Below are 24,205 nucleotides of genomic sequence, written 5' to 3' on the forward strand. Positions count from 1 at the left end.
TTGAATCTTTAATTTGTTTGAAAGTACTTGAGTCTGATAGCCAAGTAAGCAACGCCCACTTAGGACAATGTCCAGGTGAATATAAATCTTCAACTGAATTCTATGCTGATAACATGGCTGCGAGAGCCAATGGAAGGTGCAGGTGAATACCCCACAACACTGATAAATGCATACTTATATCTCATCTGATCACCTCCTTTCCCCCTTCTTTTCAGCATTACATGTCCCTCGTACCATTAGATGCTACGGCATGTATGAGCTACCTGGACTGACAGGTGCGGGTCCATATATATTGAAGTGGCAAAAAAGAAAAAAAGAAACAAAACTCTATGGGCTTCTCAATTCAGCACAGTTTTCATGTTACATGTTTTAATTATGTCAATGTGTTGTTCCCATAGAAGAGTTGGTTCATATGGAAATGTATTTATTAGACATATGTTTATGTTGCTCTCTGGAGAAAGGACTTTCAATTCTATACACTGCCATTTTAAACAATTCCAAGACAAACATAGTATCCAATGGCAGTTCATTACAGAGAGATATCATTCTTTGTACACTCAGAACCACCTTGGATGTCCACAGTGATATTCACGAATAGACGGGGGAGAGGTAGAAGCTCTTCTTTACATAAGAAAATGGTCTAATATGTGCAGAAAGTACGGTAGAATTAGAAAACCACTGTTATGCAACCACCAATGTTATAACTGAATTAGACAAGGATCATCCATAAATGCTAAAACCATAGAGTAAAAGGTTAAGGAATGGATATTATAATATGTCAAATATCAAAAAATTACTTTCTAATTACAAAGGGAAAAGGATATTTTACAAGGAAAGTATCTGGTAGACACCACCTTAACATTCTTAGTGATACCAATAGGAACAAAATAACATTTTGTTCCTCCAGATTGTGATACAGTGGTAGGTACAGAGCATCATCTTATCGTCTTTTGGCCAAAAAATGTTAACATTAATCTAATCACAAGGAAACCACCAGAAAAGCCCAGAGTATGGGACATTCTTCAAGAGAACTGGTCCGAACTCTTCAAAAATGTCAACGTCAGCCCGGCGTGGTGGCTCATACCTGTAATTCCAGTACTTTGGGAGGCCAAGGCAGGTGGATCACCTGAGGTCAGGAGTTCAAGACCAGCCTGGCCAACATGGTGAAACCCCGTCTCTACTAAAAATACAAAAATCAGCCGGGTGTGGTGGTGCATGCCTGTAATCCCAGCTACTCGTGAGGCTGAGGTGGAGAGTCACATGAACTCGGGAGGCAGAGAGGTTGCAGTGAGCCGAGATCGCGCCACTGCACTCCAGCCTGGGTGACAGAGCGAGACTCTGTCCCCCTACCAAAAAAGTCAATGTCATGAAAGGAAAAAAAAATGCTGGGAGACTGTTCAAAACTAAATGAAGGTACAGAAACATGACAGACAAAAACCTTGACTAGATGCTGGAAGAAAAAAGTGGCTATAAGGAACAATTCTGGGGCACTGGGGAAATTTCAGTGTGGACTGCATATCAGAGGGTATTACTGGATTGCTGTTACATTTGTGTGTAATGATAGCATTGCAGTTATGTTAGAGAATGTCATCCTTTAAGAAAATGGTGTATGGTGAAGTGTTTAGGGGTTTATGTTGTGATGCTCCTTTACTTTTAAATGGCATGGGGGAAAATGTGTTTGTGTGTTATGTACACAGACAGACACATACATAAACAGAGCTGAGAGGGTGGAAGAGGTAAGCAGAGTGAAAAGCAACCATGGATTGAACAGATGTATGACACAGATGAGTGTTCTTTAGACTATCCTTTCAACTCTTCTTTGTGCTTGAAACGTTTCCAAAATACAACATTGGTTGGAAACCGTTATTTCTCCCAAGTCACTCCTTCATGGGAAGGGGTTGCAGGCAAGGCAGGAGGGTGGGCAAGAGTCATTTTAGTAACTGTGAAAGGGACAGGACAATGGTATTAATGTCAATAGTAATGAGTGTGAAAGGGACAGGACAATGGTATTAATGTCAATAGTAATGAGTGTGAAAGGGACAGGACAATGGTATTCATGTCAATAGTAATGAGTGTGAAAGGGACAGGACAATGGTATTAATGTCAATAGTAATGAGTGTGAAAGGGACAGGACAATGGTATTAATGTCAATAGTAATGAGTGTGAAAGGGACAGGACAATGGTATTAATGTCAATAGTAATGAGTGTGAAAAGTTCCCCAGGGTTCGTTTTCTCTAAAAATACAAACCTAACGCAAAATTGATTTCCTTCCTGTCCTTGTCATGGTTCTTAAAGCATCTCCTCATCTACTCTGCCTAGATGTGCTTTTCCTAGATCCCTAAATGTGAACCTCCAGCCATGAAAATGAGTTTAAGAGTCCCCACATGTGCAGAATTTTTTGTTTAAGGATTGAGAGGTCAAGAGTTGTCTTTGTGAGACAAGAAGAAGTAAAAGGCTTCCCATAACTACCATCTTGGGTAGAAATCAAGCATTTCATTTAAAGTTCTAAAGATAATGAGCAGGTAGGAGGCCAGCAGTCACTGCTCCAAATATTAATCAGGACTCTGAATCACCCATTAAAGATAAAATCAGCCCAAACAATAACACATGGTGATTATCCGCTCTTCATTTCCACGTTCAAGGACAACTGTCCTGACCTCAGGCTCTCCACTCCACCTGACTAATAAACCAATTAACACCATGGCCCCAGGGAACATATGCACAATTTTAAATCTATGCAAATCCCTAAGTTTACTCAACAGTATTAATTTATGCTACAGAGTTCTAATTTAACAGGAAAGTTAAATTAGAAGTTTCACATATACATTAAAGCACATATATCTGTCTATAGGTACCATGGAATAGACTTTCCAAAGTGTAGATCAGGGTGCATTATGTAAAAGAACAAGATATAAAGTTATAGCTCTTCCACTACTGCCTCCTACAATCCTTTAAAATCCAGTTCAGGAAAAGGCAAAATTATAGGAACAGAAAACAGAGCTGTGGTTTCCAGAGATTGGGACTTAGTGAGATGATAAAGCATGAGGGAATTTTAGGGGTGATAGAAATGGAAGGAAGAAAGGAAGGAAGGAGGGAAGGAGAAGGGGAGAGAGAGAGGGAGGGAGGGAGAGAGAGAGAATGAAAGAAAAGATAAAAGAAAGAAAGAAAGGAAAGGAGAGGAGAGGAAGGGAAGAGAGGCGGGAGGGAGGGCGGGAAGGAAGGAAGGAAGGAAGGAAAAGACAGGGTGAGAGGAAGGAAGGAAGAAAAAAAGATTTGGTCATAACAATGAAGTGCTACTTTAGAAGGATGAAGATGGAAAACAAAATGACATGTGCTTTTCCTTAGCAGTAAGTGTATAAATAAAACAGGTTTCAACTACAACACAAACCTATCTTCAAAATTCTGGTGAAGAAAACATCCATTACTCCAATAGAGAAGTTAATCAAACAAACCACTTAAACAGATCATCATAAAGCTTAACCCACGGTAGCTTATAATTTTTAAAAATAACAACTGGAAACCAATATTAAACTTAAGACAATACTGATAATACTCTGATAAGGGTCTTTTCTGAAAATTGCAGGAATTTTAACTAACTGTTCATGAGCAGGCCCAGTAAGAGGTCGGTGATATCTCTCAGCTTTTCATGGCAGCCAGCTATCTCTATGGAAGGCTGATTGGACTATTAGGGTCTACCTTCAATTCTGGGAAAGGCCACCTCTTTATAAATACCGAATTGTAGTAACTCTTACTAATTTCCTAGTTACTAGTGAGTATTCATCCGTCCAAAAGGGGTGGAAAAAGAATGTCTATGAACCGAAGGGCCTACAGTCTGATTAATAAACAAAAAGCCAAAGGAAACCTAAGTGAAGTAGGGTTTTTAGGAGTTCCTTTCAAGATGGAAAATCTATTAATAAAATGGAACCGGCCAGGTGCGATGGCTCACGCCTGTAATCCCAGCACTTTGGGAGGCTGAGGTGGGCAGATCACAAGGTCAAGAGATTGAGACCATCCTGGCCAACATGGTGAAACCTCGTCTCTATTAAAAATACAAAAATTAGCTGGGTGTGGTGGCACGTGCCTGTAGTCCCAGCTGCTTGGGAGGCTGAGGCAGGAGAATCACTTGAACCCGGGAGGCGGAGGTTGCAGTGCACCGAGATGGCACCACTGGACTCCAGCCGAGTCTCTGTCTCCAAAAAAAAAAAAAAAAAAAAGGAATCGGTTGACCCGGGGAATGCTGTCTAACCAGCCAAAAGTCTCCTGGTATGGCATTTTAACATTTGCGGAGAAACAGAATCTCTAGAATCTCTAAAATGCAATCCACAGATGATGTTTTGTTATAGATAAAAGCAACTGTTAACATTGGCAGGATATTTTCATGCCACAACACACTTTAGATAATCATAGCTAACATTCACTGGGCACCTTCTATGTATCCACCACAGCTCTTAAGTGGTTTGCTTCTATTGGTTCATTTAATCCTCACAATCACCTCCAAGAGTTCAGGGGCCAGGAAGGTTAAGAAATGTGTCCACAGTCACACAGCCAGCAAACAGCAGATCTGAGATTTGGACTCAGGTACAGTTTGGCTTCAAAGCCTATGCACTTAACCACTCTGCCAGTCACTATTCCAGATATTCTGGAATGCTTTATCATTTATGTGTTACTGATCCTCCCACCTCAGTCTCCTGAGTAGCTGGGACTACAGGGGCATGCCACCATGCATGGCAACAATAATACATTGTATATTTCAAAATAACTAAAAGAGTGGAATTGGGAATGTTTCTAACATAGAGAAATACTTGTTCTCAACAGTTGAGACTGTAATTTATTCTCATTTTCATATCATTCTACATTATTACAACAACTGTGCATAGATGGTATTCATTTTGGTCATACAAATAGGGAAATTCAGAAGATAGATGGAAAAGCAACTTATTCATTTGGAATACTAAATACAACAGGAGGCAGAAAACAGATGTAAAATAAACAGATTTTGACACTCCAGCTCTCATAGGTGAAGCATATTGAATATAAAGTTGGTATACTTGATGCTATCTAAACAATAAAGTCCTTAAAATGTTTACTGAAGAAGATACTACAAAATCAAAACCACAAAAAGATATCTGCACACCCATGTTCACTGCAGCATTGTTCACAATAGCCAAAATATACAATCAACCTGAGCGCCTATCAGTGGATGAATGCATAAAGAAAATGTGCTATAAACACATAACGGAATATTATTCAGCCATAAAAGAATGAAATCCCATTATCTGCAGCAACATGTATGGAACCGGAAGACATTATGTTAAGTGAGATTAGCCACACACAGAAAGACAAGTATCCCATGTTCTCATTCATGTGTGGGAGCTAAAAAAAAACATTGAACTCATGGAGATAGAGTAAAATCTTGACTACCAGAGTCTGGGAAAAGTAGTGAAGATCGGGAGATAAAGAAGGGATGGTTAATGGGTACAAACATACAGTAAGAAGAAATATGATCTAGTGTTTGGTAGCACAATAAGGTCACTATAGTAATCAATATATTTTTAAATCTTTTTACAGATAGGGTCTCACTATGCTGTTCATGTTGGAGTGTAGTGACTATTCACAGGTGCAATTGTTGTGCATTACAGCCTTGAACTCCTGGGCTCAAGTGATCCTCCCACCTCAGCCTCCTGAAAAGCTGGTGCTACAGGTGCAGGCTACCATGCATGGCAACAATAATTTACTGTATATTTCAAAATAACTAAAAGAGTGGAATGGGAATGTTCCTAACAGAGAAATGATGAATGTTGGACATGATGGACACCCCAATTACTCTGACTGTGTTACCCTACACATTGTATGCTTGTATCAAAATATCACACGTAACCCATAAATAAGTACTGTTATGTGTCCATAATAATTAAAAATATTTTAAAACATACTTTTTTACCTGTTAAATGACTGGCAGTGCAGGTTTGTGAAATAATTCTTTGTGCTATGATGTTACAATGGCTACAATGTCACAAAGTAATATGAATTTTTCAGTTCCATTATACTCTCTTCTTACATCGATCTTATGGGACCATCATAGTATATATGGCCTGTCATTGACCAAAACGTCATTCTTCAGCACATGACTGTATAAAGTTTTCCCACCTAAAAGTGATATTTGGTTTTGTCTGAAGATAGAGTAAACAGCTATGTTGGGATTAGAGTATTTTCAATAAGGATGTGTGTGTGCATATATGTGTTTTGGAGTAGGGGTGTTTATTTATCTATCTCATTCTATTACAATCTAAAATTCATATAGGGGATCACATTGACACATTAACACTCTGTTATTTCAATCTAGTCCCTGAACTGGTTGAAGCCATAACATGATACAAATTGCATGATGTAGACTAGATTCATTGTGCCACTGTGGGCCTGTTTTCTCATCTGAAAAAGGAGAGGTACAGAAAATCCTCAAGGTTCCTTCAAGCAGTCTATGTGACTCACTGCCAGGGCAGGCTTGGCCTTACTAAGGTCATAAAAATCAATCTAATCTCTCAACAGGGCTGTTTCCATGGAATATGAGAAAGGAACAAGCTGGCAATATATTAATTACAGCTGTATCTCTTAAACAAACTCGTTGCAAAACTTTACTTCTATCACGACCAAAATGAGTCAATTTCCCAGCAAATGTGTTGACTGCAATATGCTATTAATGTGGAAACATATCCTGTTGCCTCATTTAGTGTCTACGAAGATACCACTGTCAAAGCCATAAATTTATAGTGACTATTCCTTTTTCATATCCATGGATGTGACTTCATTTCCTGGCTTAATGGATAATTCCTTGGAAGACCTACAGTGATTTTTAAATAAGCCAAATTTTTCATTTAGACCTGATAGGTGATTTCCTTTTCTAAGTGGTTAGTGGGGAGGGATATGAGAAAACCTTTAATAGATAATCCAGAGAGTGTGGCACATAAAAACGTACCTCTCTTCTTGCCACTACTGGGCCCTTGTCTGAATCAGAAGATTCAGTACCTTTCTAACTGTACCAACTTGAAACAAAGTAAGGTTTCCAGTGGGTGACAATAAATCAAAGGAAATAAAATCTGCGATGCAAGGAATGCATTTGTAGGACAAACAAGTACTTTATTACCGTTTACCTCAGGCTGGTAGAAATAGCAGCCTTTGAGCACAAGCTTGCTGAAGGAGCCAGCCCAGCCTCATTCTCAAGGTCCTATACTTCAAACAAAGGGCAGAGGACATTTTCACTCTTGTTATCTTTCCCTACAGCAAACATTGTATTTTTATGCACGTTGCACAATGAAAGGCAAGGTGACTGCCAGTGCACCTGGCCGAGGAAAAGCATGCCAGGGCCAGGACGTGGATTCCTAAGTATTTACAATGGATCCATTCAACCTGATTGCAAATTGCTAAAACGCTGAGAGGCTCCCCAAATCTAAGTAATGTAAGCCTCACCATACATATGGAATTTACTAGCATCTGATTAGAAATACTCAATTTGCCAGCACTTCAAACTCATTCCTCTTCCCCTTCAAGGTCCCCTGTCTTGTTATACCTTTTCTTATTCTATCCAGGACTCAGGAAAAGTAGGTGTTGTTTGGCCTCGGGAAGCTGGAGAGCAGAAGCATCAGAAACTACATATTTGGGAATGAGGTAGTCAATGTGGCGGTGGGCATACTGGACTAGGAATCAAACCCTTCCACCAGCTGAGGGACTTTAAGGGCACAGATAAATTATTCATCCACTTAAACAATAATAAAAGCAAAATCTCCAAAGCTTGACTATTCTGTTCCCCTCAAAGACTTGGTGAGGATTAAATGCGAGAATTCATGTGAACAAAGTTTTGTTAGTAGCAACGGTAACAATATTATTTATAAGCATAATAGGTACAAATGGTAAGGAGAAGCTGTTTCATGATAGTGAAGGCAAACTATGGGTGGTTATGAAACCAGATTAGGAAAGGTCTGAGAGTTAAATAGAGGAATTAGGATTTGTTCAGTAGACAACAAAAAAATACTGACATTTTCAAGGACGGCATCATAAGGTAAATGCTTTTCTCTAAAACTAGTATGAGGGCAATAAGACCAATGAAAAGGACTGGAGTGTGAAGTGGAGGTTTGCTAGGAAGCCAGTGCAATGATGAGAAGGCCTGGAAACAATGTAAGAATGGCAATGGAAAGCAATCAAACAAAACATGTTTCTTTCCCTAAAAAAAGAGGCAGCACTTTACTAATTTTTTTTCTAATTATAAATGTTCAAAGAAGAAAACTCAGAAAATAAAAATAGTACAGAGAAAATCAAAAGCCACCTGTTACCACCATTCATGTCTTGACTGATTTCCCCCCCCGTCTCATAGAAAACATTTCAAGGCTGGATGCCGTGGCTCACGCCTGTACCCCCAGCATTTTGGGAGGCTGAGGTGGCTGGACAGCTTGAGCCCAAGAGCTCGAGACCAGCCTAGGCAACATGGTGAGAGACCCTGTCTACACACACACACACACACACACACACCCCCACACACACACACCCACCCCCACACCCACACACACACACACACCAAAAAATTGCCAGGCGTGGTGGTCCATGCCTGTAGTCCCAGCTACTCAGGAGGCTGAGGTGGGAGGATCACTTGAGCCCAGAGGTCGAGGCTGCAATGAGCTGTGATCGTGCCACTGCACTCCAGCCTGGGTGACGAAGTTAGACCCCTTCTGAAAACAAAACAAAACACATTTCACATTTCAAAGAGCTTGGAGACTGGCTGGCCAACCAGGAGGCATTCAATAAATATGCAAGGATGGATTGAATTTAAAGCTTTGAGACTGAGAATACAGAGTTGTTATTACAGAGACAGAAATGTAACCAAACCAGAGACATGGGCTTAGGGGAGTAGGAGGTTATCCAGCAAAAGGATGCAGCAGGCAGAAATGGAATAGGTTGGTCTCCTGAGAAGGGGGGCAGCCCAGGGAAAGCAGAGCTTCTGTTTGGCCACCGCTTATCCTGACAACCAAATCCAAGAGGGCCAGAGGCTGCAGTGAGGATGGTGGTGGCTTCCTGATGAGTCAGTACTCGGGCGAGAAAACAAAGAATCCAGCTGGCCCTGAATACAGCCTAGTTTACTTTGCAGCAGGGACCATCACTGAGCCTTACCTTTAACCCAAGTCACAATACACACACATATGTTTATATATCCCTATATATGAACACGTGTGTGTGTTTCACTAGAACTCAAAAAGTAACTGAGACTTGACTAAAGGGGAAAAATGATTAGGACCTGTAATCCCAGCACTTTGGGAGGCCGAGGCAGGTGGACTGCTTGAGATCAGGAGTTTGAGCTCAGCCTGGCCAACATGGTGAAACCCTGTGTCTACAAAAAATTAGCCAGGCATGGTGGCAGGCACCCTGTAATCCCAGCTACTCGGGAGGCTGAGGCACGACAATTGCTTGAACCAGGGAGGCGGAGGTTGCAGTGAGCCGAGATCGCGCCATTGCACTCCAGCCTGGGCGACAGAGGGAGACTCCATCTCAAAACAAAACAAAACAAAAAACACACACACAACCAAAAGATTAGGAAATAACTCACGTTTATGGCAAGTTGTTTTATAACTGGATTTTAAGAAATCAAAATGAATCTAGATTGCCTGTGGCCATTAATATTCATTGTATGGAAGTTACTTGTGTCTACATTTTGATGATTGACTGGATTGATCATCTATCTGCATTTTGGAAGGTTTGGGTATGAGGAGGAAAAGATATTTATTTCTCCACATGTATTTTACATTTACAACTAATTTGCCATAATTTTGGCAAAATAATTCAAACAGTATATCCCACTTTACATAAATGAACTTATGTGTGCATCCGGTAAAAGTGTCCAACTAACTATGAAATAAATACTCAAACTGCTTTAAACACCTAACTATTCACAGTGTTCTGCCCAGGAAACCTTCTATAGTTTCATCCTAGTCTGTGGTCAAAGACTTCAGATATAACCCAGTTAGTTCTACAGCTAGTTCCATTTTGTAAATCTCAGCCATCGTTAATAGAATTAGAATGGATTGAGAAACCCTACATAAGAAAAACAGCTCTTAGCACTTGAAAAAAAACAAAAACAAAAACATAAGAACACTGTGAATAATGTGATACCGAAAGTATCTTACTCCTTCAATACTGATAGCGTTACAATTAGAACAACTTTTGAAGAAAGGCCACAACAAATGTTTATATTATTTTGTCTGGCAATCACACGCCTGAGAATTAATCCTATAAAGAAAGCTTCAAAGATAAAAGCTAAATGATAAGGATGTTCATTATAGAACTATCTACCTAATAAAAATTAGAGGCCAGGCACGGTGGCTCACACCTGTAATCCGAGCACTTGGGGAGTTCGAGGCAGGTGGATCACCTGGGGTCAGGAGTTTGAGACCAGCCTGGCCAACCTGGTGAAACCCTGTCTCTACTAAAAATACAAAAATTAGCTTGGGGTGGTGGTGGGCGCCTGTAATCCCAGCTACTCAGGAGGCTGAGGAAGGGGAATCACTTGAACCTGGGAGGTGGAGGTTGCAGTGAGCAGAGATCTCACCACTGCACTCAAGCCTAGGTGACAGAGCGAGACTCCAACTCAAAAAAGAAAAAAAAAAAAAAGAAAGAGAAAAAAATTAGAACAACATGAATGTCTATCGGTGGAGTGATCAGGCATTTGGGAAGAAGAGGGTGTTTCTGGGGCACTGACTACGACAGAGAAAAAGCAATGGGACAGGATAGGAAAGAGAATGGACAACAGTGTGTTCAGTTAGTGATGGACATTAGCAGAGAGTATACACCTCTAGACTTTGGAATAATAGGGGAATGTCAAAGGTACAAAGGAAAGTTTTAAAAAAAGGATAGCTGTGCTAACAATTTACCAACAGCCACTGAAAGGAGGCTATAATGATAGAATTAGAGAAAGGACTCAGAGACTAAGAGACTCGCCTACAAAGGCCATTTTCTTATATACATAGGATTTCTGTGGCTAGAGACTTATTTCCTCCCTTGCTGAACTTCTTCCCCTCCAGCACCTCAATAACTGTGGGGTCCCTGCTGCAGATGGAGATTTCTTTTCCTTCCTCAGCACTGTCTTCTTTCCTAAAACCTAGAGTTCCAGAAGCTGCTTACTACAGAGGTTCCAAATATCCCAGATCCCATACCTACTGCCTACTGAAGAGCTAATATGAGAAACTGAAACTCTGTGGGTTTTTTAATTAATTTCTAAAATGTGAAAGAATACATATGTAACCTAGAAGGTGAATAACTTACAAATTGGAAGCAGCTCCGGACACTTGGCTCAATGTTACTGCCCCCAAAGGATGCAACTTCACCCAATTGTCTTGGAATTTGGATAGAATCATGCAGAAGGAGGCCCAGCCTGCGCTGGTCACAAAATCCTGTTGAACTTGCCACTTGCTTGAAAAGGTCTACAAAGGAAGACGAAAATTGCAACAGTCAAACAGGATGCCAGCAGAACCTGACGTCCAACTCAATCCTAGTAGCAATTCTCGAGAGGAGCCAATATTTCCACAGAGTGGGGTTACTTCTAATTTGTGCTAATCTGGATATTTATTATTTTTATGAATCAAGTTAATGATCACTGTATATATATGAAGTGTGATAACTTTTACATAAACTATGTCACTGCAAGAAGCGCAAGCTTACATGTACCCTCGACACTTAAATTTCTTCTAAGCCAGAACATAATCCTTGGGAATTATTATATATAGGATGTAACTACATCAAAAAATAAGTGTTTTAGCATTAAGAGACATATAACTGGCCCAAAGCACCACCCTCTTTGGACACCAGAGATTCAAAAATGTACCACACTTGGGACTTCTTTATGGAGTCATAAGATCACTGAGCTTCTAGTCTATCATGTATGTGTTCCCACAGGATACTGTGCATAGTTTGTTGTTGTTGTTGTTGTTGTTGTTGTTTTTTGAGACAGAGTCTTGCTCTGTCGCCCAGGCTGGAGTGCAGTGGCACGATATCTGCTCACCGCAACCTCTGCCTCCCGGGTTCAAGCCATTCTCCTGCCTCAGCCTCCTGAGTAGCTGGGATTACAGGCACATGCCATCACACCCAGCTAATTTTTGTATTTTTAGTAGAGACGGGTTTCACCATGTTGGCCAGGCTGGGGTTTCACCATGATGGCCAGGCTGGTCTTGAACTCCTGACCTCAAGTGATCCGCCTACCTTGGCCTCCCTAAGTGCTGGGATTGCAGGTGTGAGCTACTGCGCCTGGCTGTATATTTCTAATTAATAGCTCATATCATGTTATGCTGGCATTGATTTAATATGTGACTATCTTTTTTGGCAGGAGAATTATATCCCTTTGAGGGAAAGAACCGTACCTTGGTCAGTTGTGTGCCAGAAGTATCTAGAGTAGAATGGCAGTACCCGGTGGATAGTAGGTACCCAATATATGTAACAGAATGAATGAACATACTGAATGCTTGCAATGTTATGTTTTGTTCTCAGATATAAAATTTTAATCATACCTTATATTCACCTAGAAGTTGCCCCTCAAAAAAAGTAAATCCAAGAAAGCTTTCTGTACCCATAAGCACACTTTAAACTCTAGGAAATTAAATGTTTTAACAAGATACTTAAGATGGCACTAAAAATTGAGATTGTACGCACAGCTTTTTATCTTCTCTCCGATATACATACCTAGATGTTTATTTTCAAAGTTATGAGTTACTTTCAAACATCTCATTTTGAATTTAATATTTTTGTTTCACCAACCTAAAAACATGTTCCCTCTTAGTAGTTATTTGAAACACCAGCTCAAAGCTTCCTCAATTATTCAATTTAATACTATACTTACAATGTGCTGTTACTATACCATATATATGGTAGATTAAAACCTAACCTATAATAAGTAACTACAATATTTAAAGGAGAAAAGCACACAGATATCCCATCTCATCCAAAATACATTTTAAAATGGTTAACAAAAGCTGTTCAGTTATTTTTCTCTGGTTCTGAGGATGAGAAAACTCAAGTGGAAACTACATAAAAGTGAGAGCCAAAATGGTTTGTGTATTTTGTGGCTTGCTCCTGAAGGAGAAATGATCCGTAGGAGACAGAGTGGCTTTTATCTCCTGCCTGTCCTGAAGCTTAGCACATCTCCTCACATGTGTGGCTAGGCCTTAGGGGAAGAGAGAAAAGACAAGCTAGGCTGGATTTGTTTAATATTCCTACTGAAAAGATTGCTTATAAGCATTTCAAGGGGAAAACCAAGTGCAGCCTTTCACAATATGAATGGATGGTCACTTGGTCATCTGAACCGTCACTCCTCTAGCATTGGCTTTTAATTTGATTTTACAATTTTTAAGCAGAAGAACCCAATGCGTAATCAAAAGGAAATTCTGTAGGGTGGTATGTATCTACCCTTTAAGAAACAGCAAGCTATCTGTCTCTCAAATAATAAAATGTTAGTCACGTCACGGAACTGGATGTGTCAGTACAACTTGCAGTAAGATGATTATAAAATAAACAATGTTTCTTGAACATGAATGTCACATAGTATTCTTTAAATAAGAACCCAAAGACTAGACAAGTGCAGGGATTAAATCTTCACACTTATTTTTCCGACTTACAGAAAGAGGTTAGAAAATCAGACTTTATCCCCGAGGAACATGTGTTTTATTCAGACACAGTCAATGTAATGTAAAATAATACTTGGACTGGAAAAGCTAATCCTCATTCTCTACTTAAATGCCTGCAATTTAATGTTTGACAAGGAATGGCACAAACCAAATTTTATGACACTCTAAAAAGCAGTTCTACATCTTAACATGAGGAACCTGCTGTCAAATAGGAACAGTCTGTCATTTCCCATCTAGAACTAGGGTAATTAGCCAACATTAATAAAAGAATACAGCATTAGTATACACGACTTACATCTGTACTTGTCTTCCAAATGTGCTTTACACAGGGAAATGATGCCAGTTTTAAAAGACAGGACACGGATCCTCCCTGTTCGTCCCCTATTATAAAGAATCAAAGCAGAAAACAATTACTGACACTTTCCTAGAGGGTAAACACTTCTAGTTAAGAATAAAGCCTTGAAAAGGAAAAATAAAAGAGTAAAGTGCTCAATGATGTGTGAAGTCTATTGACCACGGTGTTATTAAGATTGTTTTGAACTTTTCCAAATTCATTATCTCTTTGACTGATGACCTACAATGCAATGGAAATTCAACCAACTTGACCACTGAATGTTTACCAAGTTTCAATTCCTAAAAACCCTTATTTGAACTGCAACAGTTCTACATAAATTAAGAAAAAAAATTCTATTCACCTATGGAAAGCCACCTTGGTTTAAGTTGGTAAGCAGAAGAATTACTACTCTTCACCAATCTACTTTGGTTACTAAAGCAAATTACCTACTTTGGTCATTGAAGCCAAAAAAATTACAAGCAACTAACTGCTCAGCCCTCTTAAATGCTCAGATCTTCATCAGATTGCCCCTTATTGAAAGAAAATTAATTACTTCAGGCCACATAACACATAAAATATAAATGTTTATCTCTGTAAGAAAAATATCATACTCTATTAAACAACATTCAAATATATGATCTAAAAAATAAATTTATAAATAACCTGTTGCTATATCAGTGTTTTAATGTAGATTGCTTTTATTTGCATATTATTTTCTATATTTGCATATAGAAAACTGAAAGAAAGCATTCCATGTAACAAATTTATTAATAAGCTAATTTTATCCATGGGAAAAAAAAAGGAAAAATAAGAATGAAAAGTTTTCCATTTTGTAGAAAATGTCTTTCAAGACATGGAATCAATGTAAATGCCCATCAGTGACAAATTAGATAAAGAAAATATGGCACATATACACCATGGAATACCATGCAGCTATAAAAAAGAATGAGATCATGTCTTTTGAACACGGATTAGCTGGAGACTATTATCCTTAGCAAACTAATGCAGAAACAGAAAAGTAAATACTGCATGTTCTCACTTCTAAGTGGAAGCTAAATGATGAGAACTCACGAACACAAAGAAGGGAACAACAGATACTGGGGTCTTGAGGGTGGAGGGTGGAAGGAGGGAGAGGAGCGGAAAAGACAACTACCGGGTACTGCGTTTAACCCATTTATGCTGGAGGTTGCAAATTACTTTTTGTGAAAATCAGACCTTGGCGATGACCTTGAGCAGCAGGATATGAATAATTCCCACAAGCTTAGTGTTCCAATAATGGAACACTAGGCATAAATGGGTTAATACCTGAGTGATGGGATAATCTGTACAACAAACTCCCGTGACATGAGTTTACCTATGTAACAGACCTTCACGTAATACCCCCAAATCTAAAATTAAAGTTAAAAAGTGTCTTTCAATAGCTTTTTGGCTTCTTATTTTATTACGGAAAGGTACTGGCCCTTAGACATTGGTAAAAAGAGAAAGGAGAAAATATTTTAGAATAATTCGCCCATTAGCACTTCAAAATCACAAAGGATAGGTCCCAATTGCGGTTATTTTCGGTGAACAATATGCTCAACTTCCAGCTACTAAAATTTATTAAATCCCTCAGTCAAAAAGAAATCCTGGGCACTAATGGACTAAGCAAATTCCCATCACTGGAAAATTTTCTTATCTTTTTCCCTCTTAAGGAAAGGTAGATCAAAATTTAACAAATCCACTTTATACAGCAACTCAGGTCTTCAAGGAGTTAAAATTGTCACCAAATAATTTTCAGTCAGGTAGAAGGAAGTTATATATTCAGAATGCATTCACATGTCATCTGCAAAGAAAACAGTGCCAAAATATATTTGAGGGGAAACCTGAATACAAACTCTTATCAAAACTAATGTAAATGTAGTTCACAATTGAAATCCGACATGTTCAAGGACTTGGTAGATAACCATGATGAATGTAATAGTCAGGTGGTCCTGAAATTTTAAAAAGCAATATCTTATCAAAATAAGAAAGAAAAAAAGGTATAAATTTTAGTTAAAAAGGTGGTAGAAGTCTACAACAAAGGTAAAAGGCAAAACAGTTGTTATGCAACTCTTTTTAGAAAACCTTCCCAGATTTCCAAATGGGAATATGTTCTTGATTGGTGAAATGAGGCATGTAATAATTTTGAGATCTAAGAAGAATTTAGGCAAAATTAAGACCAATTCCTTCTGTTCCCTTCTTCAATTGTCTTCATTAAGCTCAAGAAAAAAAAAAAAAATCAGAACTGGGGATACGTCCCATGTGTGCAATCCAAAACAAACAAACAATTGTTCTCTAAGAGAGAGTGATGAATGGAGGCGCCAAACCGAAACTTCATAAAATCTTATTAAAAAACAAAATAACACGAAAAATGTTCTCAGTTTGAGGAGCTAAGTTTGCTGTATCAAGGGCTTGTTTTCATTTTGTTTGGCCTATCAATTCATAATCTTCTGCAAAAGTGTCGTAAGTATCAGCTAAGACCATTCTGATCTGGAGACAGGTGTGCCAGTATCTCCAGGAGCACAGCCATGGCCGCCAGTGAGAGGAAGCCACCCCTGAAGCGTGTGGAAGAATTCCAAAATCCGTGGGCGAGAAAGGGAGAGAACCAAGGGCTATGTGTTGACTCATTCCACTATTTGAAAAATGAGTATCTCAGGGTTTTGTTTGTTTTCTAATCTGAGAGCAATCTACGTTCTGGCTCTTAACTCCCAGTTTATCAAAATATTTTTCAAGTCACAAATGCAAAAATGATTTCTCACAGGAACAGCATTAGGTCCACAGCTTCTGGGGCCCTGTTGTAATGCTAATTACACTGTCACCATTCTGTACGCTAAGCCTCCTGTGACAGAGCCCGGGAAATAAAAACATGCCATACGTACGTATCATAAACATTCAGCAGCCAGTTCAGACACATATCCACGCAGAGAGGGACGTTGACCAAATTGTTGTGCTCTTGCTCCAGGCGGTCATAAATAGTGGTCAAACAATTAATAATCTGCAGGATATCCATGGGCTGGTCATTTTGCTTGAGGTTGTGCTGGTCCAAGGCATCACATGCAGCTGACAGGCTCAAGAGATCCACTGCAAAAACAAATAAAATCACAAATGATTCAAAGAGTAAAACCTTCCTTTCAGTGTCGTTTTTCCTTTGAGAATCCTAGCTAGGACTCCCTCATACCCTTTAATAAACACCAAACGTGAACCACACTCTCTTTGAAAGGTGTTTTATTTTTATGCCTCGACTCTAAGTTGATGAGTTTGATCAGTATTCAGGATCTGAAGTTGTTCTTAAATCTCACTGGCACTGGGTGAAGATGCAGGCAAAGATATAATTCCCATCCTTGGATTACTGGGGAATATCTGAGAGTTAAGGGGACCTATCCTGTTCTACATAAACAGAGTCAATTTTCACCTGAATAAGAAAAAAAAAATGTTTTAGCAGAAATTTTTAAAGAGATCCGATAATACTTTCTTGTATTAGTATTAGAGAAGATCTGTTAGATTAATCTGTATGGCTAAGGTTGTGTAAACTATTTCTAGCTATGCATTTATAATCATTAAGCGCTTTTCTCCTTGAAATATCAGTCACCTCAGCATCTCTCTGCTACCCTAATATTAGGTGAAAAAAATACTCTCCACTAAAATTTTCTATAGGCAAACTAAAGTAATTGTATAATCTATCCAGTTTTCAGACCTGAGGCTCGCTTATTTCTCCTTTCACCTTCAAATTGTATTTCATAATACACTTTCCAAGTCCTCTAAGAACTTTATAAGGCTGAGGGAGGAAAATTCTCTTGATCTGAGGAGGTATTTAATCTTATGCTGGGGACAAAAATTTAACAAAAGTGAAACTTCAACCTTGTCCAACATCAGCAAATCACAAGCTTTATTCCCAAGTGTCATGAAAAGATGCACTTCTCTACAGCCAATTTATTAGCCAAACTAGAAACACAACAACATTGCTTTTATACTACCTTATACACCTAAGCTCTGGTTGGAATTCTCAGTCCTTTGAGACAAGGAATCAATGCTAATTAAGTAAATCTGTCATGCATCTAAGGGGAAGGGGCAATTCAATTATAAACGTAGTTCACATAAACACAGGTAAATCCCGCTCAGTAAACAGCTTTCCCAGTAATAAAGAAATGTAAACTTAAGGCTTTAGTATATTTGACAAGTTATTCATGGCCAGTTCTAATATTAAGAAAAAAACAAAAATAGTGGTTAATACCTATGTAGGTTTGTGCAAAAATACTTTTGCACCTATATCGCGCACACATTTTTCTCTTTTAAAAAAAAGGAAAACAGAAAATCCTGGAGTTTCCCCAGAAACATGAAACAGACATGGTGGTGGAAGCAGGAGTCTGCACTCCTCCCTTGGAAGGGAAGGCCCCTCTGTTTTTGCTCTGAAATACTCTAAAGATAGAGAAGTGACCCTTTTCATGGAAGCTGAGACTTTGTTTAAAGTGGGAGGAAGGAAGATAACTTGGGAGACTGATCTGAGGAGTCAAGTGAGAAAAATAGTAAAGAATTTAAAAAAGCAATGCAAGGAGGCAGGAGGACGGGAGGACGGGAGGACGGGAGGACGGGAGGAGGGAATGGCTGAAAGAGGAACGCGTGGGAGGCTGGAGAGAGGTCCAGAGACAAAAGACTCAAACTTTTATTCTCTCTCTCTTCTGTGTGCTTGTTTTCCTCAGAGGGCACATACTCAAGTGCACGCAGTAGGAACACTTATACCAGCTCCATTACTGGAAGCAGTATACCAGCTCCATTACTGGAAGAGAGGAATGGATTTCTTCCAAACACCAATATTCCCAACATGTTTCCTTATATACTGAAGGAAGCTATGGGTGGTTTGAAGTTTTTCAATTATTTTTTTTTTGTTACTCTGCTTTAGTCATCGTAAATATTTTGCCTCTGATCCAGGCATTTAGGAAGTAACTGAAGGAAGCTATGGGTGGTTTGAAGTTTTTCAGTTATTTTCTTTTTTGTTACTCTGCTTTAGTCATCATAAATATTTTGCCTCTGATCCAGGCATTTAAGAAGTAACTAGTGCGAATTTTTAGAATCACTTTTGTATTAAGAGTCTTATTTAGCCGTGTGATGGAAACGAACAAAGAGAAAAACTGCATGAATTTCATTTTATTGGGCCTGCTCTTATCTCTGTACAGGTGAATGGGTAACACATAGAACAGCAAATGTTGAGTATAAATAGCTCCAGAGGGGAGCAAAGCAATTGCTCTGAAATTACAGGAGCAGAAGATGACACAGTTAGGAGAGAAATACTGTGCAGTGTGCTCTGCTAAAACTGGATGTGGTTAAACACAAGAACAATCCATCACAGAAGACTGAAGAGCGCATTTCCCTAAACAAACATGTCAAACAGAATTCAACTTTCATGGAGCTATTTTGAAAAGAATTCTATTTAGGTATACACAATCCATGCTATGGACCTGAAAAGGAGGTGAGAATATCAATAGGGACAATTTAATTGCCATGCATATGCTTTTCAAAATGAGCATCTTAGAGAACACACCTAGACTTTTTGATGAAACATTAAATGTAATGATTAGCTCTTTCTAGGACCCTCAATAAGCAACCAGCAGATACAGTTGTGTGAAACCATTTTTTCCTTAAGCTAGGAATTTCCATTAAATATATTATATATACATATGTGTGTGTGTGTGTGTGTGTGTATTCACTAGTAGATATATCTTTAAAGCTATATAAAAACCCAAGTAGTCTAATACATCCTTACTTTCTAAATTATGTTTACAGTAGAGGATGCTATAGGCTTTGAAGCCATTGAAGAACAGGGACCATGTGGTGGTACCCTATGCATGAGGGCTATGGGGGTGAGAGAGGGTGGGGACAGGATGAAAATGGCTGACTCCCCAGGATCCTCTTTGCTGTGCAGGAAAAGCAGACAATGGCGGTTGGGGGGTGGCGAGCAGGCAGGACTTCAGCACAGGGATCCCACTAATGGTTCCTGAGGCTCTGGTTGTGCCTAATCATCTTCTCAACCTTTAGCTTCAAAAGCTAATTCTTTTCCTTTCTATGTATGCCACAGTAGCTAACTCTTGCTATTCCTTTCTATGTAAGACAGATTTTTTTTGTCTTTTACAGAGTGACAGACTCTTAGAACCAGAAGCTTGCTTTAAAATCATTTTGCAGTTGAGACAACTGAGACCAGAGATATGGAGACTTGCTCTGGGTGTTATGGCAGGATATCTAGGTTTTCTGATTTCTCATGGAGGTACATATTGTAAGGGGGGAAAGTGGGTGGCAGAAGGTGTCCTTATTGACTTTAAAGAAAAGGAAAACCATTCTGCATTCCATGCTAATGACAACAGTAGGATAAAATAGAAGCACTAAAAAGTTGGTTAGTGGAGGAAAAAAAAAGTCTCATGGTGCCTATATAACCCCAAGTTCGTCCTATAGGTCAACCTGGATATTCTATGTTGATGCATAAATAATTCTGTGATCTAATTAGCACAGAAACAGAAAGAGGTGAGTAATGGTGGAAGAACTGCTGTATGTATGCTGATCTTTCTTGCCCAGGCATGCCATTCTACAGGCAACTTACACTTATGGCTGAAGGACCTCCCAAGCAAATCTTTGCACTTTAAGAAAGTCAATGCACTTTGATGTAGTTGTCTGTGCAGTAAGGGTTAATTCCAGAGAGGCTGGAGTTGGCATGAGATGCCTTGCTAAAGTATCTACACAGTGCAGAGCCCTGGTCAAAGCACTTGCTTTTCAAAGTGACTTACTGTGTTGAAGTGTAGCCACGGGTTGCAGGTTATCACCATTGTTTATTGCTAACAATAACATTGACCATTTCTACCCGGGTACAGTGAGACCAATGGAAGCCACTGAGTTTGAGGCTGGTTACATAGGAACAGTAGGCCTAAGTTACTCACGGGATATAAGAAACCCTGGCTGAAACTCCAATTTGTGCTCCCTGGTTTCCAAGGTGTTTTGTGCTCGCATCAGTAGCTCTTGTTCCAAGAGAGAAAATGCATCTTGGTGTGGCTCTTGTAGACAGAGGGCAATTATAGCTTGTACCTGTCCTCTCTGGACCCTATGCTGTGAGGCAGGCTGTGGCTGTGACACTTACTGTGGTTTTAATGTTGTGGGTATACTGCATCCTTTTTCTGCAAAGAACTCTAGATTTGTAAGCACTGTCATTTGGTTCCTGTGAGTCCTCTTTAGCAATTGAACCCTGTTTAACTTCCACTGTCAGGGCAGTAAGTGTCAGAAGCAAGATTGTTTAGAACACCTCCAACTCATTCTTAGCTAAAAGTATGACTGAGGCATTATTTAGAAAGAAAAAAAGATGATTCTGATAAAAGGGATGAAAAAGAACCTTTGAAGTTGCTCAACAAGCTACGCTTGGTTGAAAGTAACACAGGCTTTGAGATTGGTTACTGATGATATAACTTTCTAGTGGAATCTGGAAGTGAGAGAACTTGAACCTAAGGAGCTAACAAAATGGATTAGGAGGCAATTGCAAACTGATGGCAAGGCTGCTAAAAAAAAAATCCAATTCCTTGGCTGGGTTGGCAAAAGCTAATGTAAGTTCAGAATTTCTTTCCATTGGGCTTCACCCTCTCTGGCCTGCAGGTGGAGTCCCAACCAAAAAGCCGAAGCAACTATCATTTTTGAGAAATGGGCTACACCTGTGAGACCAATTACAATTAAAAAGATAATTCAAGTGGGGCACTTACAGGTATTCCCTATGTCACTACAGTTTTCTTTTTTTGATGCCAGACCTACTAGTCCCTGAACTAGGGCTACAATTAAGAGTTTCAAAGGCTGGTAATATTCCAAAATAAGATACTATGGCTATTAGTGGGTACTTAAGCACAAGAATTCCACAAGGATCAATGGAATGGATTACTCCTTCCTTGTGCCTTGCCTAATTGAAGCTATCACACAACCCCATCATAGGTTGAAAATATCTTAAGTCACAAACGCATTTAATACACCTAACTAACTGAAACTCACAGCTTAGCCTAGCCTACCTTCGATGTGCTCCCAACACTTACATTGGCCTACAGTTGGGCAAAATTGTCTAGCAACACCTTACACAGTAAAGTGTCAGTTGTTTAGCCTCATGATCTTCTGGCTGACTGGGAGCTGAGGTTCAGTGCTGCTGCCCAGCAAGGGGGGAAGAGTATCATACCGCATATTACTAGCCTGGGAAAAGATCAAAATTCAAATCTAGAAGTACACAGTTTCTATTGAATGCATATCACTTTGCATCACTGTGAAATCAAAAAATTGTTAAGTTGAAACTTCACAAGTTGGGGACTGTCTGCATCGTGTGTGTGTATGTGTGTGTAGCTGGGGAAGAGGTTTGGCTTAAAATTAATGATAAAAGGAAAAAGGTGAGATTGTTGCAAGGGGAAGGAAACCACCAAAGATACTTTTTTCTTTTTTTTTTTTTTGAGACGGAGTCTTGCTCTGTCACCCAGGCTGGAGTACAGTGGCGCGATCTCGGCTCACTGCAAGCTCTGCCTCCCAGGTTCATGCCATTCTCCTGCCTCAGACTCTCGAGTAGCTGGGACTACAGTCGCTCGCCACCACGCCTGGCTAATTTTTTGTATTTTTAGTAGAGATGGGGTTTCACCGTGTTAGCCAGGATGGTCTCGAACTCCTGACCTCGTGATCTGCCTGCCTCAGCCTCCCAAAGTGCTGGGATTACAGGCGTGAGCCACCGAGCCCAGCCGATGCTTTTTTTTTTTTTTTTTTTTTTAAAGGGAAAACCTAATATAATGTTGCTGCCTAGGGAGAGGTTTAAAATAAGAGAATAATATGCTCCCTTAGCTTAGACTCAGATGCCTTTTGGGGTGGAGGACTCTGCTAAAACCTCCTCCTCCTTGAAAGAGCTAAGATGTGAGTGGGAGAGTCAGCCAACCTATCCAACACACTGGATGATGAGATGGGAGTTCTAACTGCGACCACAACACCATGGAGCAATATTAATGTGGCTTTTGGTTCGTTTTCGTTAATGTCTTTTGGTTCTTCTTTCACAGGACATACCTGTTATTTATCATCTGTGTCAGGAAATACCCTGAGGGAATATTTACCCAGTCAAATCTGAAGAACAATGATTTATAACAATCTCAATGAACATTGTGTGGCCATTAATTGTGATGATGAAGGTTTAACAAAGGTATTGGGCATGTGATAGAAGGCTTACGTGCTGTATGTTTCATCTGTTATAACATTATGTGTTTAAAAAAATAGCTATTTGCCCCATCACTCCGTGTGGAAAGCCACTAGTGGGTGGAGGGACAATTGGGACAGCTTGAATCAGTGACAGATATTTAAATTGAATTTGGTGGGCCTACTTTCCTGAGACTGAAAAGCTACAAATTTGATATGGATGGTTACAGAAATTGCTGTGACATACCCAAACCAAAGTCCTTTGAGGAGTGACTACTATTCATATGATTTTAGCCTAGTCACATTTTTGTGTCTCATGTGCATTTCCCATTAAAGATGTTGTTTCTCAATGGCAACATGTCTGGTGGACCAAAGGGCATGAATCCACTTGAAATAAAAGAAACGGGAGAATTAGGAACTGGGCTAGAGATACCTGGCCAGGTAGAATTTGCTTTGAATGAGAAATGATAAACTGATGAAAAAGACTTCCTAGTGCAAGAAGGGCACTTCAAGGGCATCCAATTCCAGGAGGAAGGATAGGGATGGCAAGCTGCCAAGGTTGATAGCTGGAGAATGGAACCAATAATTACTGGAAAACGGAACCTACTAGGTGTTCTTTAACCTCTTTAGCATCAAGACTGAGAGAAAACCATTCTTTCCCTAGTAGGTAACAGCTAAACAAGATTACAGTGTTTCCCCTGGGAGACAGATGGGTCATGTTATGAGACCTCTCTTGGGCACTAATATCTGTCAAACCATATAACCTGAGAAAATTAGTTTGGCTATGTCCTCAAGATGTCTTAAACTCAGAACTAACAGAGACATGGCCTCTAACCTATGTGAAAAATAATACATGGTATATAGAAAAAGTAGATTTTTGTAGGAGAGCGGCAAAATAATTACACTGGCCTCTCGAGACCCCCTTGCTGTGGAGGCAGCCTGTGGCTGTGGATCCATATCCTGACAGTAATGCTGTTGTAATGCAGCCTTTTCTGGCAACAGAGCATGGATTTGTAAGCCATGTTATTGT

General features: G+C 39.5%; 1 protein-coding gene across 1 annotated transcript in view; it reads right to left on the reverse strand.

The window, feature by feature from the left end:
- Positions 1-24,205, reverse strand: part of DMD (dystrophin) — a 147,636-nt gene that overhangs the window by 72,834 nt on the left and 50,597 nt on the right. Inside the window, 3 exon segments of the mRNA NM_001132294.2 lie at positions 11,302-11,459; positions 13,948-14,033; positions 16,884-17,085. Of these exon segments, the coding sequence (NP_001125766.1) occupies positions 11,302-11,459; positions 13,948-14,033; positions 16,884-17,085 (446 nt within the window).

Source organism: Pongo abelii, chromosome X, assembly GCF_028885655.2.
Source record: "Pongo abelii isolate AG06213 chromosome X, NHGRI_mPonAbe1-v2.0_pri, whole genome shotgun sequence".
In the NCBI taxonomy this organism is placed as follows: Eukaryota; Metazoa; Chordata; class Mammalia; order Primates; family Hominidae; genus Pongo; species Pongo abelii.